The sequence below is a fragment of the Camelus bactrianus genome, chromosome 17, assembly GCF_048773025.1.
Source record: "Camelus bactrianus isolate YW-2024 breed Bactrian camel chromosome 17, ASM4877302v1, whole genome shotgun sequence".
NCBI classification, from domain to species: Eukaryota; Metazoa; Chordata; class Mammalia; order Artiodactyla; family Camelidae; genus Camelus; species Camelus bactrianus.
In genome coordinates this window covers 1,725,678-1,751,800 of record NC_133555.1, presented here as the reverse complement: position 1 = coordinate 1,751,800, position 26,123 = coordinate 1,725,678, and the positions used below count along the sequence as shown (strand labels likewise).

At 56.1% G+C, this 26,123-nt stretch overlaps 1 protein-coding gene across 2 annotated transcripts; it reads left to right on the top strand.

Annotated features, from left to right (window-relative positions):
- The first annotated feature begins 1,351 nt into the window (after positions 1-1,351).
- On the top strand, positions 1,352-25,249 carry COPG1 (COPI coat complex subunit gamma 1). Of its 2 annotated transcripts, none has more exons than XM_074344206.1 (24): positions 1,352-1,489; positions 2,887-2,939; positions 3,411-3,491; positions 3,756-3,827; positions 4,003-4,082; positions 5,178-5,253; positions 5,527-5,619; positions 6,014-6,100; positions 7,188-7,345; positions 7,440-7,573; positions 9,374-9,441; positions 9,633-9,821; positions 11,808-11,903; positions 13,878-14,121; positions 14,815-14,890; positions 15,855-15,958; positions 16,300-16,425; positions 16,680-16,748; positions 19,276-19,418; positions 19,730-19,901; positions 20,540-20,637; positions 22,577-22,715; positions 22,965-23,063; positions 24,779-25,249. In XM_074344206.1, the coding sequence occupies exons 4-24, from the start codon at positions 3,801-3,803 to the stop codon at positions 24,907-24,909; spliced, it is 2,409 nt and encodes an 802-aa protein (XP_074200307.1). In that variant the 5' UTR covers positions 1,352-1,489; positions 2,887-2,939; positions 3,411-3,491; positions 3,756-3,800; the 3' UTR covers positions 24,910-25,249. The 2 variants fall into 2 exon arrangements, with proteins under 2 accessions (XP_074200307.1, XP_010959568.2); XM_010961266.3 differs by lacking the exon at positions 1,352-1,489 and adding an exon at positions 1,836-1,990.
- Positions 25,250-26,123: the final 874 nt, after the last annotated feature.

The window sequence follows — 26,123 nt, the reverse complement described above, 5'->3', positions numbered from 1 at the left end:
CATATTGCATGATTCTATTTACATGAAATGTTCAAAATAGGCAAATCCATAGAAACAGAAAGTAGATGAATGGTTGTGGGGCAGTGAGGAATGGAGAATGACTGTTAATGGAGACAGTGATGAGAATGTTCTGGAATTAGTGGTACTGGGTGCACAATTTTTTGAAGTACTTAATTGTATACTTATAAAAGGGTGAATTTTAAGGTATGTGGATTATGTCTCAATTTTTAAAAACTGGTAAAATTAATTAAAAAATAATTTCACAACAAAGATATTGATAATTTGTACAACCTATTAATCTTGTTCGGATTCTCCTAGTTTCTCCTGTACCTTTGGTATCCTGTTTCTACAAAGGAATTAGCAATTATCATGAAGAATGTATACTACAGTTAAAAGATTATAATAATAAAAAACACTACAATTACATACTCATACACAGGGCCAAAGTCACGACCCACAATTCTCATTGTAAAAACGAGGTATTATAAAAATTACCCTTAGTATATAGTTTCCTAGAATTAATATCATAATATAAGAGGATAACTTAACTCAACACAATTCATCTGCTTTTCACCGTCTTCACACAACAGTTCAAGTCTCTGGGGTCCTTTCCCTGTTTTAACCAAGAGGCATATTTATTTCACCTGAATTATAAACCCTTTTACACCGTGCTTTTCCCTTTTACTGTCTCATTTGTATAAGAAGTGTGTATATTGCCTCCCAAGAAATCAGAAATATCTTTTTATAAAGGTGCGGACTATTTCATCCGACGGATGCACCCTAATTCCTTTAACATTCCTCTTATTGCTGGACATTTGGGGTGTTTCCATTATCTTGCTGCAAACTGCTGCAGTGAACAACTTAGTTTTTCTCTTTCGGATGATTTCCTGCGCTTAAGGGGTGAGGTTACTGGTTCAAGATTTTGCACACCTTTCTGGCTCTTGATGATTTCACCGTGGCGCAACACCCCCTCTCCCGCTGCCCCGCTGCCCCCGGCCCTCAGCCTCAGCCCCTGCAGAGCCAGACCCCGAGGCTGCCCCTCCCTCCCCGCCACCGGTCCCCGCGCTCTGCGCTCACCCGCTCCACCCTGGGCCCCGCCTCCGCCGGGCTCACCGGCGTCCGGCCGTGCTCGGGTCAGCCGCGCCCCGCCCCGCCCCGCCCCGCCCCCGCGGCGGATGCACTGGGCTCGCCGGTGCGCCCCGTCCTGACCTGGGCTTCGGGATGTCCACGGGTCCCCGGCTCGGTTTCCCCCTGGCGTCTCCTCCCGCCCCCAGCGCCGGGCGGCGCGTCTAGTGGGCGCTCGATAATCTCCCAAAGATGTGAAGACCCTTCGAGGGCGCCGCGCCGGCCTTTTACTTAGACCGCGGGCGGTAGAACAGTTCGCAGCGGAGCTGACGCGAGGGGTGGGCGGCCGCGTTCGTGCAGCAGTTCACGCGCGGTGTGCCAGCATCGCCCACGGCAGCGAGTACAAGGCACTCAAAGCAATAAAGTAAGAATGCAGTGTGTTAGGCAGCCTTCCGAGCCCGGCAGAGAAGTCCGGCGGCGGAAGGGGCTGAAAGTGAGGCGAGGCCGGCGGGCTCCCCGGAGGAGGTGACCAGAACGGGTAGCATCTCTGAGGGGGGCCTGCTCCCGGCCAGCGAGCTAGGGCCTCGCCTCCAAAGCGAGGCACGACGCGGTGAGGCGAGGACGACTGCTACTCCCACTGGGCCCAGAGGAGGGCGTGAAGCCCGGACTCTAACCCGGGCACGGCCGCAGGCCCCTCCCGGCAGGGACGGGGTTAACGCCCGGCGCGGCGGCGCGGCCCGGATGTGCGCGGAGCGCGGAGTGCGCGTGCGCAGAGCCCCGGGCGACGTGGCCGGCCGGAAGTGGCCTGTGCGGAACCGCCGCCGGACCGCCCCTGCCTGCCGCGCCGTCCTGCTCCCGGTGCTGCTTCGCGCTCCCGCCGGCACCACCATGCTGAAGAAATTCGACAAGAAGGACGAGGAGTCGGGTGAGGGGGCCAGGCCGGACCCCCGCGCAGACCCTCAGCTTCCTCGCCGGGAGGCCTCCTTCGGGGCCTCTGTCGTGACCGGAGGCGGAGGCCCTGGGGGTACCGGGGCTCGTGCGGAGGGCTCCGCTGGTCAGCGGCAGGCCTCGGAGGGCACGAGCATGCTCCACTGCCGCTCCCTCGGGAGCTCAGACCGCGATCCGCAGGGTGACCTTGGGCGGGTCACGAGCCTCCCGGGGCCTCAGCTTCCCCCTCTGTCTGGGGAGAGGGCCTGGCCAGATGCTCCTCTGGGGGTTCCCTGGGGCTGCGTTGGCGCTGGCCAAGCTAGACGTAATCTGCGCAGCCAGCGTTCTGTGGCTGAGAACCCTGACTGTTATTCCTTTAACCAGCAAACGCATATTGAGTGATGACTGCTGTCAGGCACCGAACTGTGCCCTGATGTTGCAGGAGAACAAGGGAGACACTCCGTGCCTGAGCTGGGAATGTCAGAATGTTGACAGCGCAGGAGACAGACGGCAGTCAGAAAATCACACGTGTAATTAGTTACAAGTGTGATCTCTAATGTGAAGAAACCCTGATCCCTGGGAGATGCTGGTCCCACACATTGTAGGGACTCAGTTAAGTAGCAGTTGCATAAGTGAATGCAAGACATGATGCTATGAGGGGCACAGACGGACTGTACCAGGGCTGCTGGGTGACTGAGCGGTTTGGGGTACAGGGACCCCTTGCAGGAGACTGGCAGGATCTGTTTGCAGGTTGTAGAGCTTTGATTGCCCATTCGGAGGAATTGGAACTTGAATAGGTCGACAGTAGGGACATTTGTCCCTTGTCTCCGTCTGGGGAGTTTTGAAATTCAGGGTCACAGCCAGTACTCAGGTGTCTCTATTCTCTGATGGTAGGTGGAGGCTCCAACCCGTTCCAGCACCTTGAGAAGAGTGCAGTCCTCCAGGAGGCAAGTGTCATTTGCTCCCCCATCTCTTCCACATTAAATGTTTTCAGTCAGTGTCATCAAAGTGCTGGTTTTAAGAACAGGAGGGCGTAAACCCATTCCTGGAGAGAGTTCATTGTGCTTTTACCTTTTTGTTGTTCTTTGTTTCTCCTTCCAGTTAATTAACAAGAGTTTTCTAAGTACCTGTTAGTCACTAAGTCAGCATGTCCCCAGCTAATACTTGGGGAAGACTTCGGAAGTTGTTAACTGATTAAGAAAAGAACAAGGCGAGGGGATATAGCCCAGTAGTAGAACGTGTGCTTAACCTGCACGAGGTCCTGGGTTCAATCTCCCAGTACCTACATTAAAAAATATTTAAGATTGGGCAAATGCGTTTATTTACCCTGGGACTTCTCAGATCTTGAATGTGCTTGGGGGTTGTCATGAAAGGGAAATAAACGGAGCCAGAAGGAATTGACCTTGTTCCCTTCTTAGGCACGTGTGTTTAATGAAACTCCCATCAACCCTCGGAAATGTGCTCACATCCTCACCAAGATCCTTTACCTCATAAACCAGGTAATGGGGTGAACCTTGCGGGTGGGGAAAGTGGTGCTGGGATGTGGGGGAGGGCGCACAAGTCAAATAGCCCTTAAGCTACTTGACAGCCCCAATGTGGTAGTAGCCAGTGGCTCAGCTCTGGGCCCCCCAGCATCCAACTCTGATGTGTTGCCCTTGCTGGGGCCTCTGCAGGGAATGAGGGTCGGGGCTTGGGCGGGTGTGGCGGGAGGAGTCTTCTGGCTGGTCTGTCCCACGCTGGGCCTTCTTTCTTGATTGAATCAGGGGGAGCACCTGGGGACCACTGAAGCAACCGAGGCCTTCTTTGCCATGACCAAACTCTTCCAGTCGAATGACGTAAGTGTCCCCAGTCCGGCTCTCCCCTGGGGGGCAGTTCTGACAGGGCAGAGGGAGGCCCAAGGGGAGCCGCCCAGCCCGTGAGGCTGCCTCCGTGTCGACTGGAGCGTTCTTTCCCTAACCTTGGAGCTCATGCTGAGCCAGGGTCAGAGGGCTTTTCGCATCTTTCGCCCAGCCCACCCTCCGTCGGATGTGCTACTTGACCATCAAGGAGATGTCCTGTATCGCAGAAGATGTCATCATCGTCACCAGCAGGTGAGTCCTGGGTCTGTGGTGGAGCCCACCGCCACAGAAGCCATGTCTTCTCAAGCACCAGGTCAGGAGACTTGGACTTGTTGCCAGCAGCGCTCTTTCGTCCTTCCCTCTCCTGTCTCCCTCGTCCTTCAGTTACTCTGCCCGCCCCCACCTCCGCCCTCCCCCCATGGCAGCCTCCAAAGGGGGCGGTTTGCCCTTTAGTTCTCTGGCCTTAACCTAGGCACAAAGCCTTCCTCCCTTTGATTCCTCTTAGTCAGCCAAGCCAGCCGGGAACTGTCACAAGGACCAGCGAGAACACAGGGACAATGGATGCGGAGGGTGTGCAGGGCGTGCAGACTCTCTCCCTGAATGCTGGTCTGCTCGCTGAGTATTAGGCTGAGTGATTCAGGGTGCAGACGTAACTGAAATATAATCCCTGACCGTCAGATCTGGGCTCAGTTCTCTTATTTCTTCCTGCCACAGTTTGGGGAATGTTACACATTTATGTGTAGGTTCCTTTAGATAGTATTTATTGTCTACGAGCCCCTGAGTGTAACTCTGGGAACAGAGCAGCGAGCACAGCAGACGTGGCCTCTGCAGCTCAGAATTTACAAACAACCTGGCGGACAGGCATTAGGAAAGCGACGTCTGTAAGAGCAGACCAGAGCGATATCCTACTTGCATTCGGATCAGGAAAGGCCTCCTGGAACGATCTGAGTGGGTCCTGGAGGATGAGTGGAAATCGCAGGACAGGGATGGAGGCGAGGGCAGGGTTCCAGGCACAGGAATCAGCAGCCCTGGAGCGGGGAGAGCGCCCGGCCTGCCTGGGGACGTCTCTGTTAAGGAGTTTGTGCTTGGTGGTGCTGGCGGGAGGAGGCCTCGGGGATGTTTTCGTGGAAGGAAGGGAGTTTTATAAAGTCAACATTGAGTTTTACATAGACCCCTCTGGCTGCTGTGTGGTGTTTGGCTCGGAAGGTTTAAGAACACAGAGAGGATGCTAGTCAGGATCCTCGTGTGGTGACCGGAGCTGGAGGGGGCGGGCGGGCGAGGGCTGGGGGCGGCAGGCCTGCCGCTGGCTCCTGCCCCTGCGTGAGGACAGCGCCTCCTCCCCCGCAGCCTGACGAAGGACATGACCGGGAAGGAAGACAACTACCGGGGCCCGGCCGTGCGCGCCCTCTGCCAGATCACTGACGTGAGTCTGCTGCCCCCAGGCTGCCCCCACTCTCCCGGCTCAGTTGCCTCTGGGTCTCATCCTTTGCTTTAGGTTGTTTCTACTCCTAGTCTTCCTGCCGGGGTCCTGGGCAAAGCCCCAAGTCAGGTGATGGGGGCAGGAGGGGAGCCAGAACCCAGTAAACACGTCTGCTTCCTCCCTCCTGGCCCTCACTCCTCCACACCCAGTCACCCACGCTCCTGAGGGTGGCGGGGATTGACGGGGTCCCTTCCCACCCCATCCTTGTCCCCGCAGAGCACCATGCTGCAGGCCATTGAGCGCTACATGAAGCAGGCCATCGTGGACAAGGTGCCCAGCGTCTCCAGCTCTGCCCTGGTGTCTTCCCTGGTGTGTAGCTGAGGCCGGGGCCCTCCGGGGCTGGGGCAGGGAGCAGATTGGGAAATTGAAGAAATAGCAGAGTCACTGTCCAAAAGGGAAACAGAAGTTTTGTATCCCTTGATCTGAGAGTCCCACCCCTTCCCAGTGAAGAGCGCGCGGGGAACTTGGGGTTGACTGAGGGGCCAGTTGGACAACCTTGGCCCTTCCTGTGGGGTGACAGCTTTTTGGAGTTTAGGCCTGGTGGAGATCTGCCGTGGTGGATAGAGTGAGGGTGGGAGCCTTCTCGGAGGATGGGGGACGGCGTCTGAGGGAAGCTCTGGAGCACTTGGGACTGTGGGTGGGGCCAGGAGGTGCAGTGGGGAAGCATCCTGCCTGCCCCCCTTAACGAGCCCTGCGCCCACAGCACCTGCTGAAGTGCAGCTTCGACGTGGTCAAGCGCTGGGTGAATGAGGCCCAGGAGGCGGCATCCAGCGACAACATCATGGTCCAGGTGAGCTGTGAATGGAGCAGTGGCGTTTGAGACTCTGAGGCAGGTGGCTCGGCAGTGGCTGGGCAGGATGGATGCTCACCAGGGAGATCCTGGTGGCCTTGGCTGGAGCGGAGTTTGCTCCTTTTGTCATTGTGGGGAGGCTCAGGGGTTTGGGGAGGGCATGCAGGACACCAGTTGCAGGGGAAGTTGGGCTGGAGACTTTACCAGCTGATACCAGAATATTCGACGGTTTTGGCAACCAGCCGAGTACTGTTTGCGGAGTGTGATGTGGCGGACCCGGCCCAGGCAGGCAGAGGGCTGTTTCCCAGCTAGCTTTGTTGGCGATGCCTGGGAGCATCCTGGTAGGACTTTGACCTGCTTAGCTCTTCACTGACCTCGGCCAGGAGTCCCTTTATCTCCATGAGTCTCAGTTTCCTTGTCGGTAAAATGGGAATGAAAGGCCCTGGTCACAAAGCTGTGAGGATGAACTGAGAGCACCTGTAGCCTCTGCCCGTCTGGCACCTACCTTCCGGCTCCCTGTGTGCTGGGTCTCATCTCTGGGGCCAGCTGTGGCTCCTCGAACACGTTCCAGCGTCAGGGAAGCTCCCCATGTAGAAAGCCGTCAGATGCCCCTCTGGTGAGGAATCAGCAAAGAGCAGAGGGACAAAAGGTAGCTCTGTGCGTCTCATTTTGCCAGTGTCAGCCTTGAGCCCTCTGGCCCATCAGTGGAGGTAGCCGTGAGGTCTCAGGCCTGCCCGGCGCCTTACCACACGGGTCCCCGCCCAAGGCCCAGCTCCCACTTTCTCTTTCTGGCCGGAAGACGTGCGCTCTCCCCCAGTTCTTCCGTCTCTGGGCGTCTGCAGGCTCCCCGCCCCCATACTCAGGCTGCTGCCCGTCAGGCCCTCGCTGAACTCGGGGGGGCGGCCGGGAACTGCAGACACTCAGGTGGCTTGCTGGGTGCTGCCTTCAGTCTCCGCGAGGAAGCCACCAGGACGTCCATCTTAGAGATGACGAGGCGGAAGCCCAGAGGGACGTGTGGCCTCCAGGGCCGCGTGGCAGGGGCCCCGGCCTCACGTGCCTTGTCCTTCTGCCCTCTCCTGTCCTCCAGTACCACGCGCTGGGGCTCCTGTACCACGTGCGGAAGAATGACCGCCTGGCCGTCAGCAAGATGATCAGCAAGTTCACGCGGCATGGCCTCAAGTCCCCCTTCGCCTACTGCATGATGATCCGCGTGGCCAGCCGGCAGCTGGAGGAGGAGGATGGCAGGTAAGTCTCTGTTGGCGGCCCACTGAGGCTTCCCTGCCCTTCCCGCCCTGGGCTGGGCCTGCCCAGCCTCCTCCTGCTGCCTGTTGTTCCGTAGCCGTGACAGCCCGCTCTTTGACTTCATTGAGAGCTGCCTGCGCAACAAGCACGAGATGGTGGTGTATGAAGCCGCCTCGGCCATCGTCAACCTGCCAGGCTGCAGCGCCAAGGAGCTGGCCCCAGCCGTGTCAGGTGACCGGACGTCCTGCACCCCAGCCCCACACGGCCCTGCCTCCGGGGATGTAGGTCCTGGGCCAGGGGTTGTGGGAAAGAACAGAAATTCCTCCGAATCAGCCACAGTCAAGGGTTAAGAGAGGGAATGCGTTCCCAGGAAGCACCTGCTCTGTGCCAGGCTCGTGCCTGGGCCTCCCACATGGGTCTCATTTGGGGGATGGGGCGCCCTTAGCTCCGTCTTACACGACAGAGGCCGGAGCACTGGCGAGTGGCAGAGGCGAGGTTCAAATGTGCCCTGCAGTCTGCAGGCTGGCTGGCCATAACGAGGGCCCAGTGGAGGAACTCCGCATTTAAAGCCAGGGTGTGGTCCCTTGGGCCTGAGCCATCTCCAGGGAAGGAGAAAGATCGGTACAGAGGGCCAGTCAGCCTGTGAGCTTGGTAGCCAGGGTGGGAGTCCTGGCCCTGTCTCAGCTGCCGGATGAGCCTGGGCCAGTCAGCTGTCCTCTCCACGCTGCAGGGAGGGGTGGTCACCGCACCCATTCCCTGGGGTTATGGCCGGCAATAGACTTGAGTCATCGGCACAGACGGCTTCGAACAACGCCTGGCAGCTCAGAGCGCAGTGGCGGTGCTCTGGCCAGTTGTCTGAGCTGTTGCGGGTCCCCTTGCTGAGTCCTCAGTGCCTTGTCGCGCAGGACCGTGTGCTGCATGTTGAGCCCTCCCTGGATGTCAGAGTAGCGAGCACGGGGCGCTGGGCTCAGTGGTTGGTGCTGGGAAGCGGGGGTGTTGAGAGGTGAGGTGAGGAGAGGCTGTCCAGAGGCATGGAGTGGGAGAGAAGGGGCGGCCGCCCCAGAAGGACAGGCACAACGGAAGCCAGGACTCTCCGCGGGGGAGGTCAGGCTGCAGGTGTTAGGCGTGACCGGGCCTCCTGTTCTTCCAGTATCCTGCGCGGGAGGGCTGTGAACCTGGTCAGGCAGAGAGGCGGGGCTCTCGTTTGGAGAGCGAAGTCTGCCTTCCTTCTCAGAGACAAAAGCAAAAGAGCTGAACGGTAAATGAATCCATTCAGTGAGCTAAGCGTTCATTCTCATTACATTTCCTGTGTCTCCAGGACGCTGAACGTCAAGTTAACAGGCAGCTTTCTAAATAAGGGTGATTTTAAGGAAAACATGAGTAAGTGCTGAAAACATGTCAGAGAATACAAGCCAGGTTACAAGGAAAGGGACGGGGGTGCTGCGGAGAGCAGCTCAGCGAGCGCGTGCAGAGCCCACCCCCAGCTTGGGGGCCTCCCAGGGACGGGAACGGGGCCCGAGGCGGTGGTCCTGCGGGGACCCAGGGCTCTGCTGGTGTCTGTACGCCCCCTGGGGAGAGGTGGGAGATGGCTTCACGGGGTGGTGGGGGGTGTAGGTTCAGCGCTCGGGCTTCAGGTACAGGCAATCCTGGACATCGTCCTGGTTCTGCCGCCTCCCGGCTGCTGGGCCAGAGTCCCTTCGGTTGCTTTGCCCCTTTGTGCCTCAGCCTGTGCCTGTTAAAGACGGGGTGGTGACAGTAGCTGCCTCGTACCAGTGAGGGCCACTCAGACGAGGCCGCAGGTGCTCACCTGTGGGAACGTGGGCCCTCATAAGCCCTCTGCTCTTGGCTCAGGTGCCCGGGGGGAGGATGGCTCTTCCTCAGCTGAAGTGGAGGTGCCAGCAGCGAAACAAGTCAAGCACAGGGTTTGGGTCTGAGCCGACTGAGAGCCCTCGCAGGCCCCCTGGGAGGCCCTGGGTTTCCCCAGCCACTCAGTAGAGGGCGGTCTGGCACGTGGCGTCTGTGTCCCCGCAGTGCTCCAGCTGTTCTGCAGCTCCCCCAAGGCCGCGCTCCGTTACGCCGCAGTCCGCACCCTCAACAAGGTGAGTGTGGGGTTGGCGGGATGAGGGGCTGTCCTGGGACCCCTGGAAGTGGCTTTGAGCCCCTACCCCATGGAAGGTGCAGCCCTGGTCGGACTCTTTTCTCCAGGGGGGTGACATGAGCTTGTCTGAAGTTCTGGCGGGAGGCCTGCATTCCTGTGCCTATCCTCTCCATCTCTTTCCTTCCAAGATAGGTTGCCATGAAGCATCCGTCAGCGGTGACAGCCTGTAACCTGGACCTGGAGAACCTGGTTACGGACTCGAACCGCAGCATCGCCACGCTGGCCATCACCACGCTCCTCAAGACGGGCAGCGAGGGCAGCATCGACCGCCTCATGAAGCAGATCTCCTCCTTCATGTCCGAGATCTCGGATGAGTTCAAGGTGCCCGCCCCGGGCCAGGGGACCTGAGGGCTGGTTGGGTGGAGGACTTGTGGAGATTGATGCGTGCGGTGCCTGGTCTGGCCTTTGTCCGTGGTGTTCTTTGCAGCAAGGCCGGGAGCTCCCAGACCCCTTTATCGGGTCCTGAAGTGTTGCCCGTGTGCTGGCGGTGTACTGTGTAGGGCTCTCAGAAGAGGGGACGTAGCGGCGCACAGGACAGGTCCTACCTGCCCTCATGGAGCTCGCGTGCTGGTGAGGAGAGGGCAGAAGCGCGCACACAAGTGAGAGGATGGCGGAGTCTCAGACGCTGCCGGTGCAGCAAAGAAAGCAGGTGCAGGAGAGGTTCCTAGGAAGAGCCTGTCCTGGGCCATGAGCCAGCCTCAGGGAAGATGCTGGAGGTGGGGACGCAGCAGCACTGGGACCAGCGGTGAAGTCAGAGCAGGCGGGGCCTAGAGCACGTGGGGCCTGGAGGGGCGTGGCAGAGTTGTGCTTTTAAGGAAGATACTAGGTTTTTCAGTAGTACCTTTTAAACTTTTATTTTTAAATGGTTTACAGAAGGTTGCAAAGAAATGGACTAAATTCCCGTGCACTCTTCCCCCAGCTCCCTCCTCCAGTTCCTGCACCACCACAGGACAGTGTCAACCAGCATGGGCACGTCCGTAGTTAATTCACCAGTTACACGTGGATGTGTGCCTGTGTGTGTGAGAAACTACACTGTTTTCGTTTTTGTTTGGCGGGGGAGGAGGTTATTAGGTTTGTTTGTTTGTTTATTTAATGGAGGACCTCATGCATATTAGACATGCACTCTCCCACTGAGCTGTACCCTCCTCCCGAAACCTCGTCTTTGTCGCACCGTGTAGCCTTGCAAAACTGCCAGCACAGTCAAGGGACCAGGTACTCAGCTACACCATCACCACAGCTCCCTTGTGTCACCTGCCCTGCAGAGCCACGCCTATTCCCTCCTCCCCAGCCCTTAGCCCCTGTTCAGTCTCTGTGATTATGTTATTTCACAGTTGTTACATAAACGGACCATGTAGCATGTTTTTAGAGAGTTATTCCGGGCAGATAGTAACATGACTGATGATAAATAGTGTGGTAAGTTTTGTGGCGTGGATTACACAAAGCGGGCAGAGAGAAACTGCTGCGGGCTGTGGGAATGAGTACTTTGTAAAGTGACACTGGGAGGCTTGCATGTTAGATCCTTCTGGGGCAGCTGGAGGGGCAGCTGGAGTGCGGCTTTGCTCGGAAGAGGCAGTGGCACCTCCAGGCAGGGGAGGTAGGAGAGGAGGGCGCTTTGAGGGCTCTGCAAGGAGCAGAGCTGGGTGTCGGGGCGTGGTGTGAAGGCTGGGGGAGGAAACGCGGTCAGCGCTGACTCCGTTTCTAGTTGGGGTTGATGGCAGCGCAGTGGGTGAGTCTGGGGAGGGGGGCGAGGGTCAGGTCTTGGATGAGGGAAGAGGGAAGGTGGTGATGGTGATGGCAGCCGGGCCATGTCTGAGGTGACCGTGGGTGCCACATGGAGTTCCGTGAAGGACATTTGGAAACACTGGTCTTGAACTCAGAGCAGAGACGGAGATTTGGGAGTCAGTGGCCTAGAAGAGGTGGTTAAAACCATGGGAGGAGGTAGGATTGCCGAAGAGACTGTGAGAGAAGAGAAGAGGGCCAGGGCTGGAGGACCAGGCGGCAGCCTGAGTGAGGACAGCTGAGGGTGGGAGTCACCGCTGGTGGGGGAGTGGGGCCCGTGGGATGGTGCGGGCCTTGTTGACTTGCCTTGAGATCTGAGTCGAAAAGCAGAGTCGGGGGCACCAAAGCCTGGATCAGGGGATTTGAGGTGCTGTGCCTGGCGCCCTGCCCGGGGCAGGCCGGGGACTTAGGTCCTCGCGTCTCCTCGCCCTGGCCCTGCCCAAGGAGGGACTCCGTGGCCACTCCGTGAGCGCAGTAACCTGAGCCTGGGGGCAGGGGCTTCTGCTCACGCGTGTCTGTTTGGCCCAGGTGGTGGTCGTCCAGGCCATCAGTGCTCTGTGTCAGAAGTACCCTCGCAAACACGCCGTCCTGATGAACTTCCTGTTCTCCATGCTGCGTGAAGAGGTGAGCGGGGGCCCTCGGGACACGCCAGGTCTCCTGAGCAGGCAGTGGCCTGGGTGCTGGCTCCAAGCCCTGTTTGGAGCCCAGATCCTGTTGTTGGGTGTACCCAGCTCAACCTGTCAGCCGGCCGAGTTTCCTGGTGCCCACGGCCCTTTAAACTGCTCATGGACCGACAGTATAAACACGCACCAGTGCCTGGTGATGACAGTAATAACGATAACGACACACTGCCCTACCTTTAAAGAGCCAGCAGGTGCCCCGAGGCGATGCTTGTGCCGAAGGTGGGAAACTGAATTCCGGTGGGAAACTGAATTCCGTCTGGTGTCATCTCACATAGAAATATTTGGGCCAACCAGGAGCTCCAGGGTGGTTTCTTGGGAAACTGAGGAAAATGGTGTGACATTGGTTCTATTTTTGTTCCTGACATGAGTTAGTGATTCACTTGTTTCCCCTTTCTTGGTGGTCTCAACAAAACTGGTTAACTCAGAGGCGGAAAAGCAGTTTCTTGGAGTGGATTTGGTCCCCAGATACCTGGTGGACCTTTGCCCCAGCCCCAGTCCCAGCCCGGCCCCTGGGCCAAGACTAGAGGAACCGTTGCAGTGGGCGTCTTTAGGGTTTGCAGGAACGTCAGAAGGGAGCAGGAGGAGGAATGGGGGTTAGGGCTGACAGCCGGCTCTGTGGGGACATCGTAGTGTCCTCGATCTTGTGACCATCATCACAGGCTTTGTAAACATTTTTTTCTCCCTTTAAAAATCAGGGCTCTGAGCCAAGGTCTGAGTCTGGGTCTGTGAGGCGCACAGCCCCTGGCGTCCTCCCGGGCCTCCCTGCCTCCCAGGACAAGACGTGGGTCCGTGTGAGTGAAGCATGAGGGCTTCCCCCATCAGAGCCCAGCACTCAGGCCCCTCGGCAGCCGCCGGTCCAGCAGCCGCTGGCAGCACCTTGCCGCCATTGCTCCGAGCTCACGGCACCCAGTGGGCAGGCTGCAGGGCTGAGGCCGACCCCGGTGTGTGCGCCCACACCACAGCCCTGGGAGGTGTGCGCGTGCACACACACGCGGTGCCACTCACAGGGCGTGTCCGTTGTTCAGGATCACCTGTTGGCTGAGCACGCTAACCATCCTTCCGTCAAGGTGCCTGAGGCTCAGACAAGGGAGGTAACTTACTGCAGCCGGAAAACAAGCTGACCTGAGAACAGGGGCCAGGTTGGGCCCACAGACAAGTTTTACTTGGATTGTACGGGTTTTTAACGTTTTGAATTAGTAGCCATTGTTTGCCACCACAGTAGATTTCCAGTTTCTCTTGAAGAACTTCTAAGACCGGGCCACACGAGGCGGCGGCGTGACATCACTCTTCAGACAGGACAGGCACTGTCCCTGCTCACCCCCATCCAGTCTGTTGTGTGTGGCCAGGTTACCTGCCTGGCACCTGAGGGCGTCTCAGCTGCCACTTCTGTTCTTAAGTCTCTAAGTAGCAGCGTGTAGATTTGGCCCGAGGTCTTTTGCTCCTCCACTGGCCCATTCAGTCTTTTTTTTTTAATCTTCATAAAATACATGACAGAAAATTCATCGTATTAACTGTTTTTCAGTGTAGAGGTCAACAGTGTTAAGTATATTCACATTGGTGTGCAGTTAATCTCCAGAACTTTTTCATCCTGCAAAACTAGACCTGATCCTGTAAACATGAGCTGCCTGCTCCCCCTCCCAGCACCTGCACCACCCACTCTGCCTTTATCTCAAAGATGGGAAGAAAATTAAGACCCAGAAGTTTCCTATTAAACCATCTACTGTTAGGACTGGAAACGCCCCAGCGAGGACTCAGCCTTAGCTTTTTGTTTTACACAAAACAGAGGTAGAGGCCCAGAGAGCCAGGCCTGGGCCCCTAGGTCTGCACCTGGGCCACTGGGCCTGGGCCTCCACGCTCATTCGTGTGTGGAGCATGTGGCCTCCTTGCTCAGCACCCCTCCCCGCCCCCGCTGCAGGGCGGCTTCGAGTACAAGCGGGCCATTGTGGACTGCATCATCAGCATCATTGAGGAGAACTCGGAGAGCAAGGAGACTGGGCTGTCACACCTGTGCGAGTTCATCGAGGACTGCGAGTTCACGGTGCTGGCCACACGCATCCTGCACCTCCTGGGCCAGGAGGGGCCCAAGACCAACAACCCGTCCAAGTACATCCGCTTCATCTACAACCGGGTGGTCTTGGAGCACGAGGAGGTCCGGGCAGGTGGGTCTGAGGAAGGCTGCCCTGGGCTCCTGGCCGGCTCTGGAGCAGAGCCCCCAGCAGAGGGGCTGAGCTCCCTGGAGACAGGGGCACCCGGTGCTCTGGCTGCGCAAGCTCAGCATTTTGTGAAGTTGTGGGAAGGGTCTTAGATGTGTGGGTGTCACCTGGTGGAGTGGTCCTTAACCTCATTTGTTTTATTGATTTGTTTGTTTTTAAGTTTCACTATGTATTGCTGTTTAACTTTATCTTTCTGCGTGTTTAGTTTTTGTTTTTTTAATAATACCTTTATTAAGTTATGCAATTCACATACTATAAAGCTCACTCTTAAATGAGTGTACAATTCGATGGGCAACCGTCACATTCTTAATTTTATTTTTAATTAACTGGTGCCTCCTCGAGACAGATTTTCCTCCTTCAGCGGTCGTTACTCATTAAGTAATAGCTCATCTTCTCACTCATAGTCGTGTGATGCGTAACTGTGAACTGAGGAGGGCAGCTCCGTGCCTCATCAGAGTTAATGCTGGAAAGGGCCCCTGGGACCCGAGAGCAGGGCTGCCTTCCCCATGGGAGGCGGGGAGTCGCTGCCGGGGTGTCGCTGCCGGGGTGGTGGGCAGGGCCTCCCGGTTCTGGACTGCTGGGCTCTGGATGACCCATTCGGAGCACTGGAGGTGAATCACACTTACTTGCTAAATGCAGGCGCTGTGAGTGCTCTGGCCAAGTTTGGGGCGCAGAATGAGGAGATGTTACCCAGTATCCTGGTGCTGCTGAAGCGGTGAGTGCGAGCCTGGGCCCGACGGACAGCAGTGCTCCCTCGGGCCCGGCAGCGTTGCTATGTCTCTAACTAAAAGGGGGGGGGGGTGGGTGATACACCACTATTGATTGTAGAAAATGAAAGTCTGAAAAACAACATCATGCAAAAATCCCACCGCCCAGACGTGACCATTGTTAACTTGAGTTGTTCTTTTTCTAAAAATAGCTTTATTGAGTTACAGCTCACAAACATACCATGCATCGTTAAAAGTGTATAACATGATGATTTTTAGTGTATTCACAGAGTTGTACAACCATCACCACAAGCTTAGTTTAAAACATTATTGTCACCCCAAAAAGAAACGGTGTGCCCATCAGTAGTCACCACCGACACCCCCGCCCCCTGCCCTGGTCACTGACCCTAACCCTGACCCACCTCAGCCTCTGAGTTGTCTGTTTTGGACTGTTCATGACAGCACAGTCGTGCTCTGTGTCACATTTCATGTGTCCTTCACAATGTTTCCGGGGTCCATCCACGTTGTAACTGGTGCCAGCACCTTGTTCCTTTTTATGGCCAAATAGCATTTCATTGTAGGGCCAGACCACGGTCTGTTTGTCCATTCATCAGCTTTCTACTCTGGCCGTTGTGAACAGTGCGGCTGTGAACACGTGTGCACGAGTCTGTGTGTGACGGGTTCTCGGTTGTCCTGGGTGTGTACCTAGGAGTGCAGTTACTGGGCCAGGTTAAGTTCTTCTTTGACGTGTGCTCTGGGACACGGGAGGTCGCCCCCTTCGCTGGGTGAGCCCTAGGGAGAGGGTGCAGGGAATATGAATGTGGCCACCACCTGTTGGTTAGAAGCCCAGGCACCATATCTGGGGGCTGAGCTTTAAGAGACCTGCTTCCTCTCACCACCCTCTGGTGAAGCCCTGCAGCACCCCTAGCCCTGTGGGGCCCCCGTCAGTAGGACCTTGTGTTCTGGCCGCAGGTGCGTGATGGACGATGACAATGAGGTGAGGGACCGAGCCACCTTCTATCTCAACGTCCTGGAGCAGAAGCAGAAGGCCCTTAATGCAGGCTACATCCTGAATGGTGCGTCTCCCCTGCCGTCCTGACCCTGGCCTGCCGAGTGCCGCGCCCCCTCCTTGGGCAGGGCAAGTCTGAGGCGGGACGCTCTGGGCTGGCTTTCAGGCAGCACTGTGATCTCAGGAGACCCTGGGCCCTGCGGTTCACAGCCATGCGGGTGGAAATGGCCCAGTGGAGTGAAATGCTAGTCGTCTACATAAACCCCCATTTTCTCAGTACTTTGCCCTTGATCAGTCTCTGTCCCATGCCCCCCAACTCCCCATGCCAGTCCTGTGACGGAGGGTGTCGGGGGAAGGCAGAGGCTCAGGGGTAAGACCACAGGCCCTCAGCCTCCCGCTGGCCTCCAGGTCTGACCGTGTCCATCCCTGGTCTGGAGAGGGCGCTGCAGCAGTACACTCTGGAACCATCAGAAAAGCCTTTCGACCTCAAGTCTGTGCCCCTGGCCACCGCGCCCACGGCAGAGCCAAGAGCAGGTGAGTGACACCGCCGTGGCCCTGCAAAGCCACTGTGCCTGCCGGGGATGGACGGGGCTGTGCCGGGAGGAGGGGATTGCCCCTGTGCCGCTGGCTCCAGGAAGTGAAGGCACGTTCGCACACTCTTTCACGTGCTCTGTACTTCACGCTCCCCGGGGGTGGAAATTATAATCCCTAGGTAACAGCACCATGGCTGACGCCACCCTGGCCTGTTACTGGAGTTGCTGGTCACCACGCGTTATTTGTTCCTGCAGAAAGCACCCCCATCACCGCAGCCAAGCAGCCTGAGAAGGTGGCAGCCACCCGGCAGGAGATCTTCCAGGGTGAGCAGAGCTGCTGGGGGGGCTCCCGGGGCCGCGGCCGGGTTCGGGCTCTCTCCCAGGGTTCAGAGGAAGACCTGCCGCCGTTCGGGTCTCTCCTGAGCGCTGGGCCCTCGGAGTATTCGGCCAGCGTGCTTGACCCGCAGATGGAGGGTATTGGGTCCGTTTGGTATTTGAGGATTTGGATGTCCAGAGAGAGAAAGTGATTTGCCCGAATTTGCACAGCAAGGAAGTGAGGAAGTAGGGCGACTGGAATTGAGATCCAGATCCGACTGGCTCCGAGCTGCCTTCCGGCCCCGGCTCTGAGGGCTTGGGCCCCGGAGCCAGGCCAGTTCAGCGTGTCTGGGTCCGCACTGCTGGGTCCAGACATACCGGTACTTCCTCCTGGGTTCCAGACGTGCTCCATCCACCTTGCCGTGCAGGGTTCTGTCTGGGTTTTCGTCTGCCCCTCTGCTCTGGCATTTTTCACGGGGAGAGGCTGTGCGTCGAGTTGTCAGACCATGTTATCCACTGAATTCCTACCTTCAAGCACTGGCACGTGTCTGCTGGCCCCTGTGAAGCACCCCCGGGCCCTGGGGCTCATCTCCTCTCTCCGTAGCTCTGCGCGGTTCTCCACATGGTCTGTCTTTCTGTTGCCTGTCGCAGCGCCTCCACAGTGCCTTCCTGACTCAGGTAGGCTCCCGACTGTTGCCGACGGACATTAAGTCCCACCTTTTCCTTTCCGTTCCAGAATCTTGTCTTCTCTCAGCATACTCTCTCTCACATTTCCCAGAACTAGGATCCTGAGCCGGCTGGGCTCCTTCTAACCTGGAACTTTCCTTCTGTGTCAGTTCTCCCTTGCTGCTGCCACAGATGACCACGGACTTAGTGGCTCAGCGTCACACAGATTTATGATCTTGTTCTGAGGTCAGAAATCCGAAGTGGGTTTTGCTGTGTTGACAGTGCTGCACTCCCTCTGGAGGCTCGGAGGGGGTTTGTCCACTCGCCTTCTTCCCTGGTTTCCGAGGGCGCCTGCGTGCCTCACCTAGAGGCCCCTTCCTCCACCTTCAAAGCCAGCTGCAAAGGCTTTCCACGTCTCTCTGGCTCTGACCCTCCTGCCTCCCTCTCAAGTGGTAGAGCTTGTATGTAGTATGCAGGAGGTCCTGGGTTCAATCCCCAGCACCTCCTCTAAAAAATAAAGAAGTAAATAAAATCACATCTGCAGAGTGAGGGAACATATTCTCAGGTTCCGGGCATTCGCTCGTGCACATGGACCATTGTGCTGCACCCTCCGAGGTAGACGCCTTCTGAGCCTCTTCAAGGGTCTCAATTCCTTTTGTAGACAGTTTCTCAAAGCCTAACTTGTATTGATCACATGTTAAGTTCCAGAGACCCTGCTAGACCTTGACATTTATTGCCTCATTTATCTTCACTACAACCCTGGGAACAAGATTATTGTGTCTATTTTATTGAGGAAGAGTCTGCAGCTCAGAGGCATTAATACTAGTGGACTTCCCCCGGGTAATAAGGGTCTGGAAATTTAACGCCCAATGAAACGGAACCCGTGGAAAAGCACTGGTGGCTGATGGTCATGGTGGCCCGAGTGTTCCTCCTGATACCCAAGCTGCCTCTTTCTGGGCGTTTTCTTGCCTGCACCTTCATCAGATAAGGTTCTTCAGGCTGTAGAGGGCTGGCACAGTCACACAGGCTGCCTCTTCGTTGTGGGAGAAAGCAAAATAATAAAAATGCCTACTTTCTTGCTCTATCCCTGAAATGTGAATTGAGTCCCTACTGAGTCCGGGGCAGAATGTCATCCCCGGCCTCAGGGCGCAGTTCTCGTCCTTAAAGAGTTCAATTTACCTGGGAAGACAAGTTGAAAATCTTAAGAGTGGTGATCTTCAAAACATCAGTAGACATCAAAGTCATCTGAGAAGAAGTGTTAGAAATGCAGATTCCTGGGTCCCGAACCAGAGATTTCAGTAGAGCAGATCTGGGGAGGGTCCAAGAATCTGAGTTTTCCACCAGCCCTCCCAACCGGGTGGTTCTGCTGCAGGTGATTCATGACCACAGTTTGAGGAACGCTGCCTGGGGCCTTACCGGACGCACACCATCCACACTAGGTTGGGTTTTCTGCAACACTCTGAATCTGAAGCATCTCCTTTTTAGCCGCTTGTCTTAACACGTCTGAGATTGATCTGTTCTCCTGCCCGGTCCTCTGGTTGTAACAGCATTCATCTCCTCTTAGTCTTTTCCTAATCTCCATCTTCTCTTAAGAATCTTTGCTGAGCTCCTAAAGTTGAGGGAGTCTCCAGATGGATTAGACCTAGGATTCTGGGGCCTCCCAGTCCGTTGGCTGCTTCTGACGCCTTCTGAGGGCAGTGGGGAGGAGGGCGCCCATTGTGCTTGTATGGCACGAGCGGAGTCAGGGAGATGAGCGAGTGCTTGTGTGTATTCAGGAAATCACCAGTGGACCTTGAGGACTTGGCGTGAGGATTGATCAGGAGCACAGGTTGGTCTGGGACTGAGTGACCATGTGGCCTGTGGGTTTCAGAGCAATTGGCGGCAGTGCCTGAGTTCCAGGGGCTGGGGCCCCTCTTCAAGTCCTCGCCTGAGCCCGTGGCCCTCACTGAGTCAGAGACCGAGTATGTCGTCCGCTGCACCAAACACACCTTCACTGAGCACATGGTGTTCCAGGTGAGCCGGGAGGCTGAGGCTCTGCGGGGGCCTGGGCCCTAGGAACGGTCCCATGGGGTCCTGGCTCCCCCACATTGAGAAATTGGAGCTCAGCCTGAAGACAGATCCGTCACCAGCAGCCACATGTCTCGCATCCTTGACCCAGGATCCCTCTGGCTCCTGAGTTTTAGCGCAGAGACTGGGAGCCTGGGAGGGGGACTGGGCCAGCAGTCAGTGTGGCCCCTGGGTGAGAGGGAGGACCCCCAGCTCCTCCTCTGCAGTAGGTTGGGGCCAGAGCAGCATCTGAGCAGCCCCTCTCCTCCCTGGTCCAGTTTGACTGCACGAACACACTCAACGACCAGACCCTGGAGAACGTCACGGTGCAGATGGAACCCACTGAGGCCTGCGAGGTGCTGTGCTACGTGCCCGCCCGGAGCCTACCCTACAACCAGCCCGGGACCTGCTACACGCTGGTGGCCCTGCCCAAGGAGGACCCCACCGCCGGTGAGCCCTCTGCGGGGACCACCCTGGGGTCGATCGGGGTGGGGTGGGCAGCTCGGTGCCAGCTGTTTGTCTCCTGCCGGAGTTTCAGCTCCTTGGCATGAGTCCTGAGGAGGAGAAGAGAGAGAATGGCTGAACCCCCGGGGCTTTCCCCACATGGTCTCACTTCCTCCTTGTAGACCCGAGGGCGCAGCACCGCTGTCCCTAGTCTTAGAGGAGGAGACTCAGATGTGGGTTAAAGGGCTTCTTGAGGCCACGTGGCTGGCATGAGGCGGAGCCGGGTCCGTCTGGTCTTCAGACCAGACCCTGTCACTGTCCCGTGAGTGAGCACAGAGGAAGCGCAGGCGCGGGAGGTCCCAGGTCCCCTCCTCCCAGAGAACTGGGCGCTTTTCCCAGGCCAGGAGGGCTCTGTGGATGTAGCCAGCCTGCAGCACCTGTGCCCTCCCCTTCCTTCCCCGTGGGGGCACGTCTCAGGCCGGGACCTGGCTCTCCGGCCCTCTCCCAGCTGGAGCCCCCGGTCCAGACGTGTGGGGCTGGGGGTTAGGTGCCGCTGGTGAGAATGCAGCGGGGGCCAGGGGTGTGGGCCTTGGCCGCCCGCCCGTGGAGGACGCGCCCGACCGCCCGGCCTCCCCACCCCACAGTGGCCTGCACGTTCAGCTGCATGATGAAGTTCACTGTCAAGGACTGCGACCCCACCACTGGGGAGACCGACGAGGAAGGCTATGAGGACGAGTACGTGGTAAGAGGCTGGGCGAGGAGGCTGCCGGCGTGGACAGCCGGCCTGGAAGCGTTTTCATGCTGGAGTGGGGAATAGAAAAACGCAGTATAAACACACAGGAAAGCGCTGCCTGTGGCCCTTGGGGAGTGCCGCGGGGAGCGGAGCTGTGTCGGAGGTTATTCCGTGCAGTACAGACCTTGCCGTGCCCACTGAAAACCGCAGCGTCGTTTCCTGTGTCATTACAAGCACTTCATAAACATGTTTTTTTTTTCATAAACACAATTTTTAATGACTTTAACATACTCCCTTCTATTGACATAGCATAACTTCACTTGACCATACATTCCTTTAACATTGGGCCTTTGTGATTCCAAATTTTCACTGTTTTTAAATACTACGTTGAACATCCCTTTGAGTGCAAATTTTTATCTGCATTTCAGGCTATCTTCTTAGGATAGATTCCAAGAAGTCAAATAATTTGGTCAAAGGCTAAGCATGATTTAAGACTTATTGATTCATATTGTCAAATTGCTTTCTAGAGAAATGGGGTCAGTCTGTATCTGCTGGGCAGTCCTTCTATGCTTGCATGTATTCAGGCCCTTCCGGTTCCAGCTGTCTGAGCTTCAGTGGGACCGAGTGCCCCGGGCAGTGGCTCAGGGCCATCTGAGCGCAGACCTGGGTGCCCAGCCTGGGGCGGAGACTGTTAGAGCCCTCACGACTAGAGGGGCAGTGGCTGGAAAACAGCGGTGGCCACTTGTGTCCTCCTAGACCCATTGCTGAGGAGGGGCCTTCCTGGGCACTGCCCTGCGGCCGACTGAGCTGCCTGGGGTGCGGGGTCTGAGGCATGTCTTCTGCTGTGGGAGCCGTGTCCTGCATGCCGACACCTTACACGCACCCGAGTAGGGGCTCAGTGAAGGGTAAACGGATGGGGGTCCTCTATGGACGTCAGTCCAGGGCGGGGCAGTCTTACGTGACAGGCCCAGGGAGGTCACAGCTGGGGGGGGGGGCGACGTCTACTGAGTCACAGGAGGCAGGTCCATGAGCACTCCCTCCCATCCGATCAGGCCCTGACTCTAGGCAGGCTTTAGAGGGATGTCATCTCATAGCTGACACCCCAAGGTGAGGGCCGAGGGTCCTCTGTATCCATGGTTCTGCATCCATGGATTCAGCCAATCACAGATTGAAAATATTTGGAGTTGGGTTGGGGGTGGATTTCCAGGAAATTCCAAAAAGGGAAACTTGAATTTGCTACACAAGGTAACTGTTTATATATCATTTGCTTAATTTTTACAATAATTTACATAACAGTTACGTTGTATTAGGTATTACAAGTAATCTAGAGAGGATTTAAAGTATGCGTGGGGGCCACTCTCTTTCCATTCATTCAGAGACGGCCCACACTCTGTCTATGGAGTGTGTATCTACTTTTAATCTGAGCACCCAACCCCCACACCTCGTGGCCTTTCTCCTGCCTTTCAGTATATCTCTGAGTAAATCTGCCTTTACTCAAGGAAGGAAGGAAGAAAAGAAAAGGAAAGAAAGAAAGAGAAAGAAAGAAAGAAAGGAAGGAAAGAAAGGAAGGAAGAAAGAAAGAAAAGAGAAAGTATGCGTGGGTTAAGTGCAAATGCTGCACCATTTTACATAAAGGACTTGAGTGTCAGAGATTTTGGTCTGGGGGGTCCTGGGACCAGTCCCCATAGATACTCAGGGACGACTGTACTTGGGCCAGGGTGCATCTGCTGAAAGGTCACCGCTTGGCTGTGAGCACCTTGGGGACAGACAGCCAGTCAAGTTGCTGCCTGTCCCCTGAGCCCAGCACGCTGCTCAGTGCCTGGCAAGCTCCAGCCTAACACGCTGCAGGAAGGGGTGGGTGGCGGGGTCAGAGCAGAGGTTCAGAGGTGTGTGGAGCAGGGAGTCTGCCCTGGAGGAGTGTGCCTGATGGGCACCTCTGTCTCCCCAGCTGGAAGATCTGGAAGTCACGATAGCTGATCACATCCAAAAGGTCATGAAGGTGAACTTTGAAGCTGCCTGGGATGAGGTAGGGGACGAGTTCGAGAAGGAGGAAACATTCACCTTGTCCACCATCAAGACACTTGAAGGTAAATCCAGGAGTTGCTGTTTCCAGCTTGCTTGCCTTTCAAGGCCCTTGGCCGCTGTCAAAGTGCTCCTCTCTGTTCCCCATCCCTGCCCCCAATGCCCCCAAAGATCCAGGGCTGTGTCCAGAGTAGGTACTTCAGATGCCACGTCATTAAAAGCTGCTCAGAGTGGGGCTAGGGGATGGGGGAGTGGTGGTGGCACAAAGCGGGGCAAGATAAGTGGCTTAATGACACTGGGGTTTCTCCCTACAGAGGCTGTGGGCAATATTGTGAAGTTCTTAGGAATGCACCCTTGTGAGAGGTCAGACAAAGTGCCGGATAACAAGAACACCCACACGCTGCTCCTGGCTGGTAAGCAGTGTTTCTGGGTGGGCAGGGCCTGGAGCCACTGCATCCTGGGCTGAGAGCTCCCGCTGGGAACTCGGGGATTCAGAATTCACAGTGTCCAACTCCACGAGGCCTAACGAGACCTGCATTGGGCTGTCTCCCTCCCAGCCCTGGCTGCTAATGACTCCATTCCCCTTCCAGCAGGCAACCAGACTCATGGCACAAAGGACACCAGTATATGCTTCCTCTGATCATATGGATGTAAAAGCAAATGCGTACACATTTCCGTTTTTTAACGCAGATGTTTATATACAAGTGGTGTATACACTGCACTTTGTTATTCACTTGACTGCATCTTGGAGATCTTTCGTATCACTACTCAGAGCTTCCTCATTCTTTTTTGGTGGGGGGAGAGGGTTATTTATTTATTTGTTTATTTTTAGAGGACCATGTGCATGCTAAGTACACCCTCTACCACTGAGCTCTGCTCTCCCTCCAAGAGCATTTTTATCATCCCAAACAGCGCTCATTCTTGTGTGCAGCTGACTGCTGTTCCATTATGTGGGTGGATCGGATTCTGGTGGACATGTAGATTGTTCCAGTCTTCTGCTCTTACAAACTATGCCGCAGTGAATGATTACATACAGACATGCAGACGCACACACTTCACTTTGCATATGGGCACCGAGGGTATTTGTAGGGTAGGTTTCCCTAGGCGTTACCAAGACAAAGTGCATTTTCCATTTTGGTAAATATTTCCAGTTGCCTTCCATAGGAATTGTGCGCCTTTCCTCCCACACTCTGGACAGCACAGCGTGTTATCAAACTTGGTGGTACGATGTTTGCCAGGTGTGAAGAGTGGAGGCTCTGTGCAGGTTTATTTTGCATTTCTCGTATATTGAATGAAGTTAAGCATCTGCTCAGATGCACAGTGCCACTTGTGTTTGCTTTTCTGTGAATTGTTCTCATATCCTGTGTCTAATTTTCTTCTGGGCTCACTGGACTTTTCTAACAGGAATGGGATTTTAAGCACTTCTCATGGAAGTTTTCAAACATACACAGAATCAGCCCCCCGCGCTCATGCCCCAGTGTCGACAGCAGACAGCACCGATAGCCCTGCTCACTGTCCACCCCCAGGTTCTATGTTTAGACATTTTATATGTAAACATTTCTGATCTCTATGCTTCTCTAAAAGTTCATCACACCTAAAACAGTGAACAAACGGAAAAAAATTTTTTCTGAGTGTTTATAAACAGGGTGGGGAAGTTGCTCTGCTTCAGTGCCCTGCTCACAGCTGACAGCCCCCTAAGCCCAGCCTTTCTGGCCACAGTGAGGTGACCCAGTCCCCTGGGTGTTGCAGACATCTGCTCTGCGGTTTTGTCATGGTGGGGCTGTCCCTTCCTCTGTGCTCTTAGATTAGGCCAACACATGTGAGAGCCTCTGTGACGTCAGGCACAAGCCACGTATGTCCATTAACTCATTTGAGCTTGGCAGAAGCTCGAAATATGGTTAGTAGAATGGTATCTACTGAGATCATGGAGGATGCTGCAGCTCAGAGAGGCAGAGTGACATGCCCAGGGCCTTGGGGATTTCAGCCAGCTCTCCTGCTTCCAGGCCCCTCCCATTCCACTCCCCCAGAGCTGCCTCCATCAGCTGTTGCAAGCACACCCCCACCTCCACCCCCAGCCTAGCTCACAGCCCCTGTCTGCCTTACCCACCTGTCCTCTCTCCCCTTCTAGGCGTGTTCCGGGGTGGTCATGACATCCTGGTGCGCTCCCGGCTGCTGCTTTTGGACACGGTGACAATGCAAGTGACAGCCAGAAGTTCAGAGGAGCTGCCAGTAGACATTGTCTTGGCGTCTGTGGGCTAAGAGGACGGCCTGCACAGGCTCTGCTCCTGCCCTTCCCCCAACACTATGCGGGAGTCGCGCCTTCCTCCTGAACCCGGTGGAAACTCCTTTCCAAGCCTCTGTATTCAAAAGCAATTAGGAATCCTTGAGGGCTTTTTGTTTTTGTTTTTTTAATTTAACCCCCACCCCAAGACTGCTAGGGGTCACTTTTTAAATAGGGGATGATTTTCGCTTGTCCTCAAACTTGCTGCCTTGCCTGCCAGGGGAGGGACATCGCAAATGAATAAAGTTCTCGCAGCACCTGTCGAATTTATCCCCTAAGAAACCATCTGATCCCTATAAATAAATCAGCATGTGTTTATTGAGTGAGTGCTGCTTCCGCAGACTTGTGCGTGCCTAGGGGCTCAGGCTCCTCTGCCACAAGAACACCCGCTCCATCCCCTCTGCGCCCACAGCCCTTTGGCCACTACCTGCCATGAGGCAGGGTCCTGTCTGAGCCTCAGGCCCGGGAGCTGAAGTGGTGCAGGTTTGCCGAGGGAATGACAGCAGGTGTTGGATTTGTGCACCTAAATCACCCTCCTCTTCTAGGCGATCAGAGGGTTTGGGTGGATTGCCTGGCTGTTCCCTAGCGTCAGATCTTGGGTGGAGTGTGCAGGGGGATTTCCCTGCTGGAGGACCAGCCCCCGAGAGCAGAAACCCCTGGCTTAAGTCCCAGGGGAGCTGTCTCAGAGGCCACCGCAGCTGGGCTTTTAAACTCAAGCCAGGTGGTTTTGACGGTTTTGTGGCTGAGGTACAAAATCTGTTTTAAAAAAATCTCGGCCTCACCCTTACAGATTTAGATTTGGGGGTCGGGGGCCGGGGAGGGGAGTGGTGAGGGCCCTGGAAAGTGTGCTGGTGCCCACTGAACTTTGAGAGTGGCGTGTGTGATTCATGGCTTTTCCACTTTTGCCCCAAACTATGAGGCAGTTAGGACTGCGAAGTAGAGATGTTTCCTGATTTCACCCCTGGAGCCGTGGCTCCCGCTGTGCTGAAAAGGGCACTGCGGGCCCCAGGGCGCATCTGGAGGCCGGCCTGGTGCCTGGGGACCCTTCCTTCCCCGCCCGTCCCCGAGCCTCGCCCTGGGAGGGAGTTAACTCCGCAGGGAAACGGCCAACACGGACCCTGAGGTAGTCGGAGTCTCGGGGTGCTTTCCTGGGAGTCTGGTTCCGGGGCCCACTCCCTCGTCACTGGGGGCG

Excerpts from the sequence above, each read along its gene's own strand:
- COPG1 (XM_010961266.3), top strand. The coding sequence starts at position 1,954 with ATGCTGAAGAAATTCGACAAGAAGGACGAGGAGTCGG. Across the intron at positions 3,828-4,002 it reads AACTCTTCCAGTCGAATGAC|CCCACCCTCCGTCGGATGTG; the intron begins GTAAGTGTCCCC and ends TCTTTCGCCCAG. Across the intron at positions 5,254-5,526 it reads CCCTCTGCCAGATCACTGAC|AGCACCATGCTGCAGGCCAT; the intron begins GTGAGTCTGCTG and ends TTGTCCCCGCAG.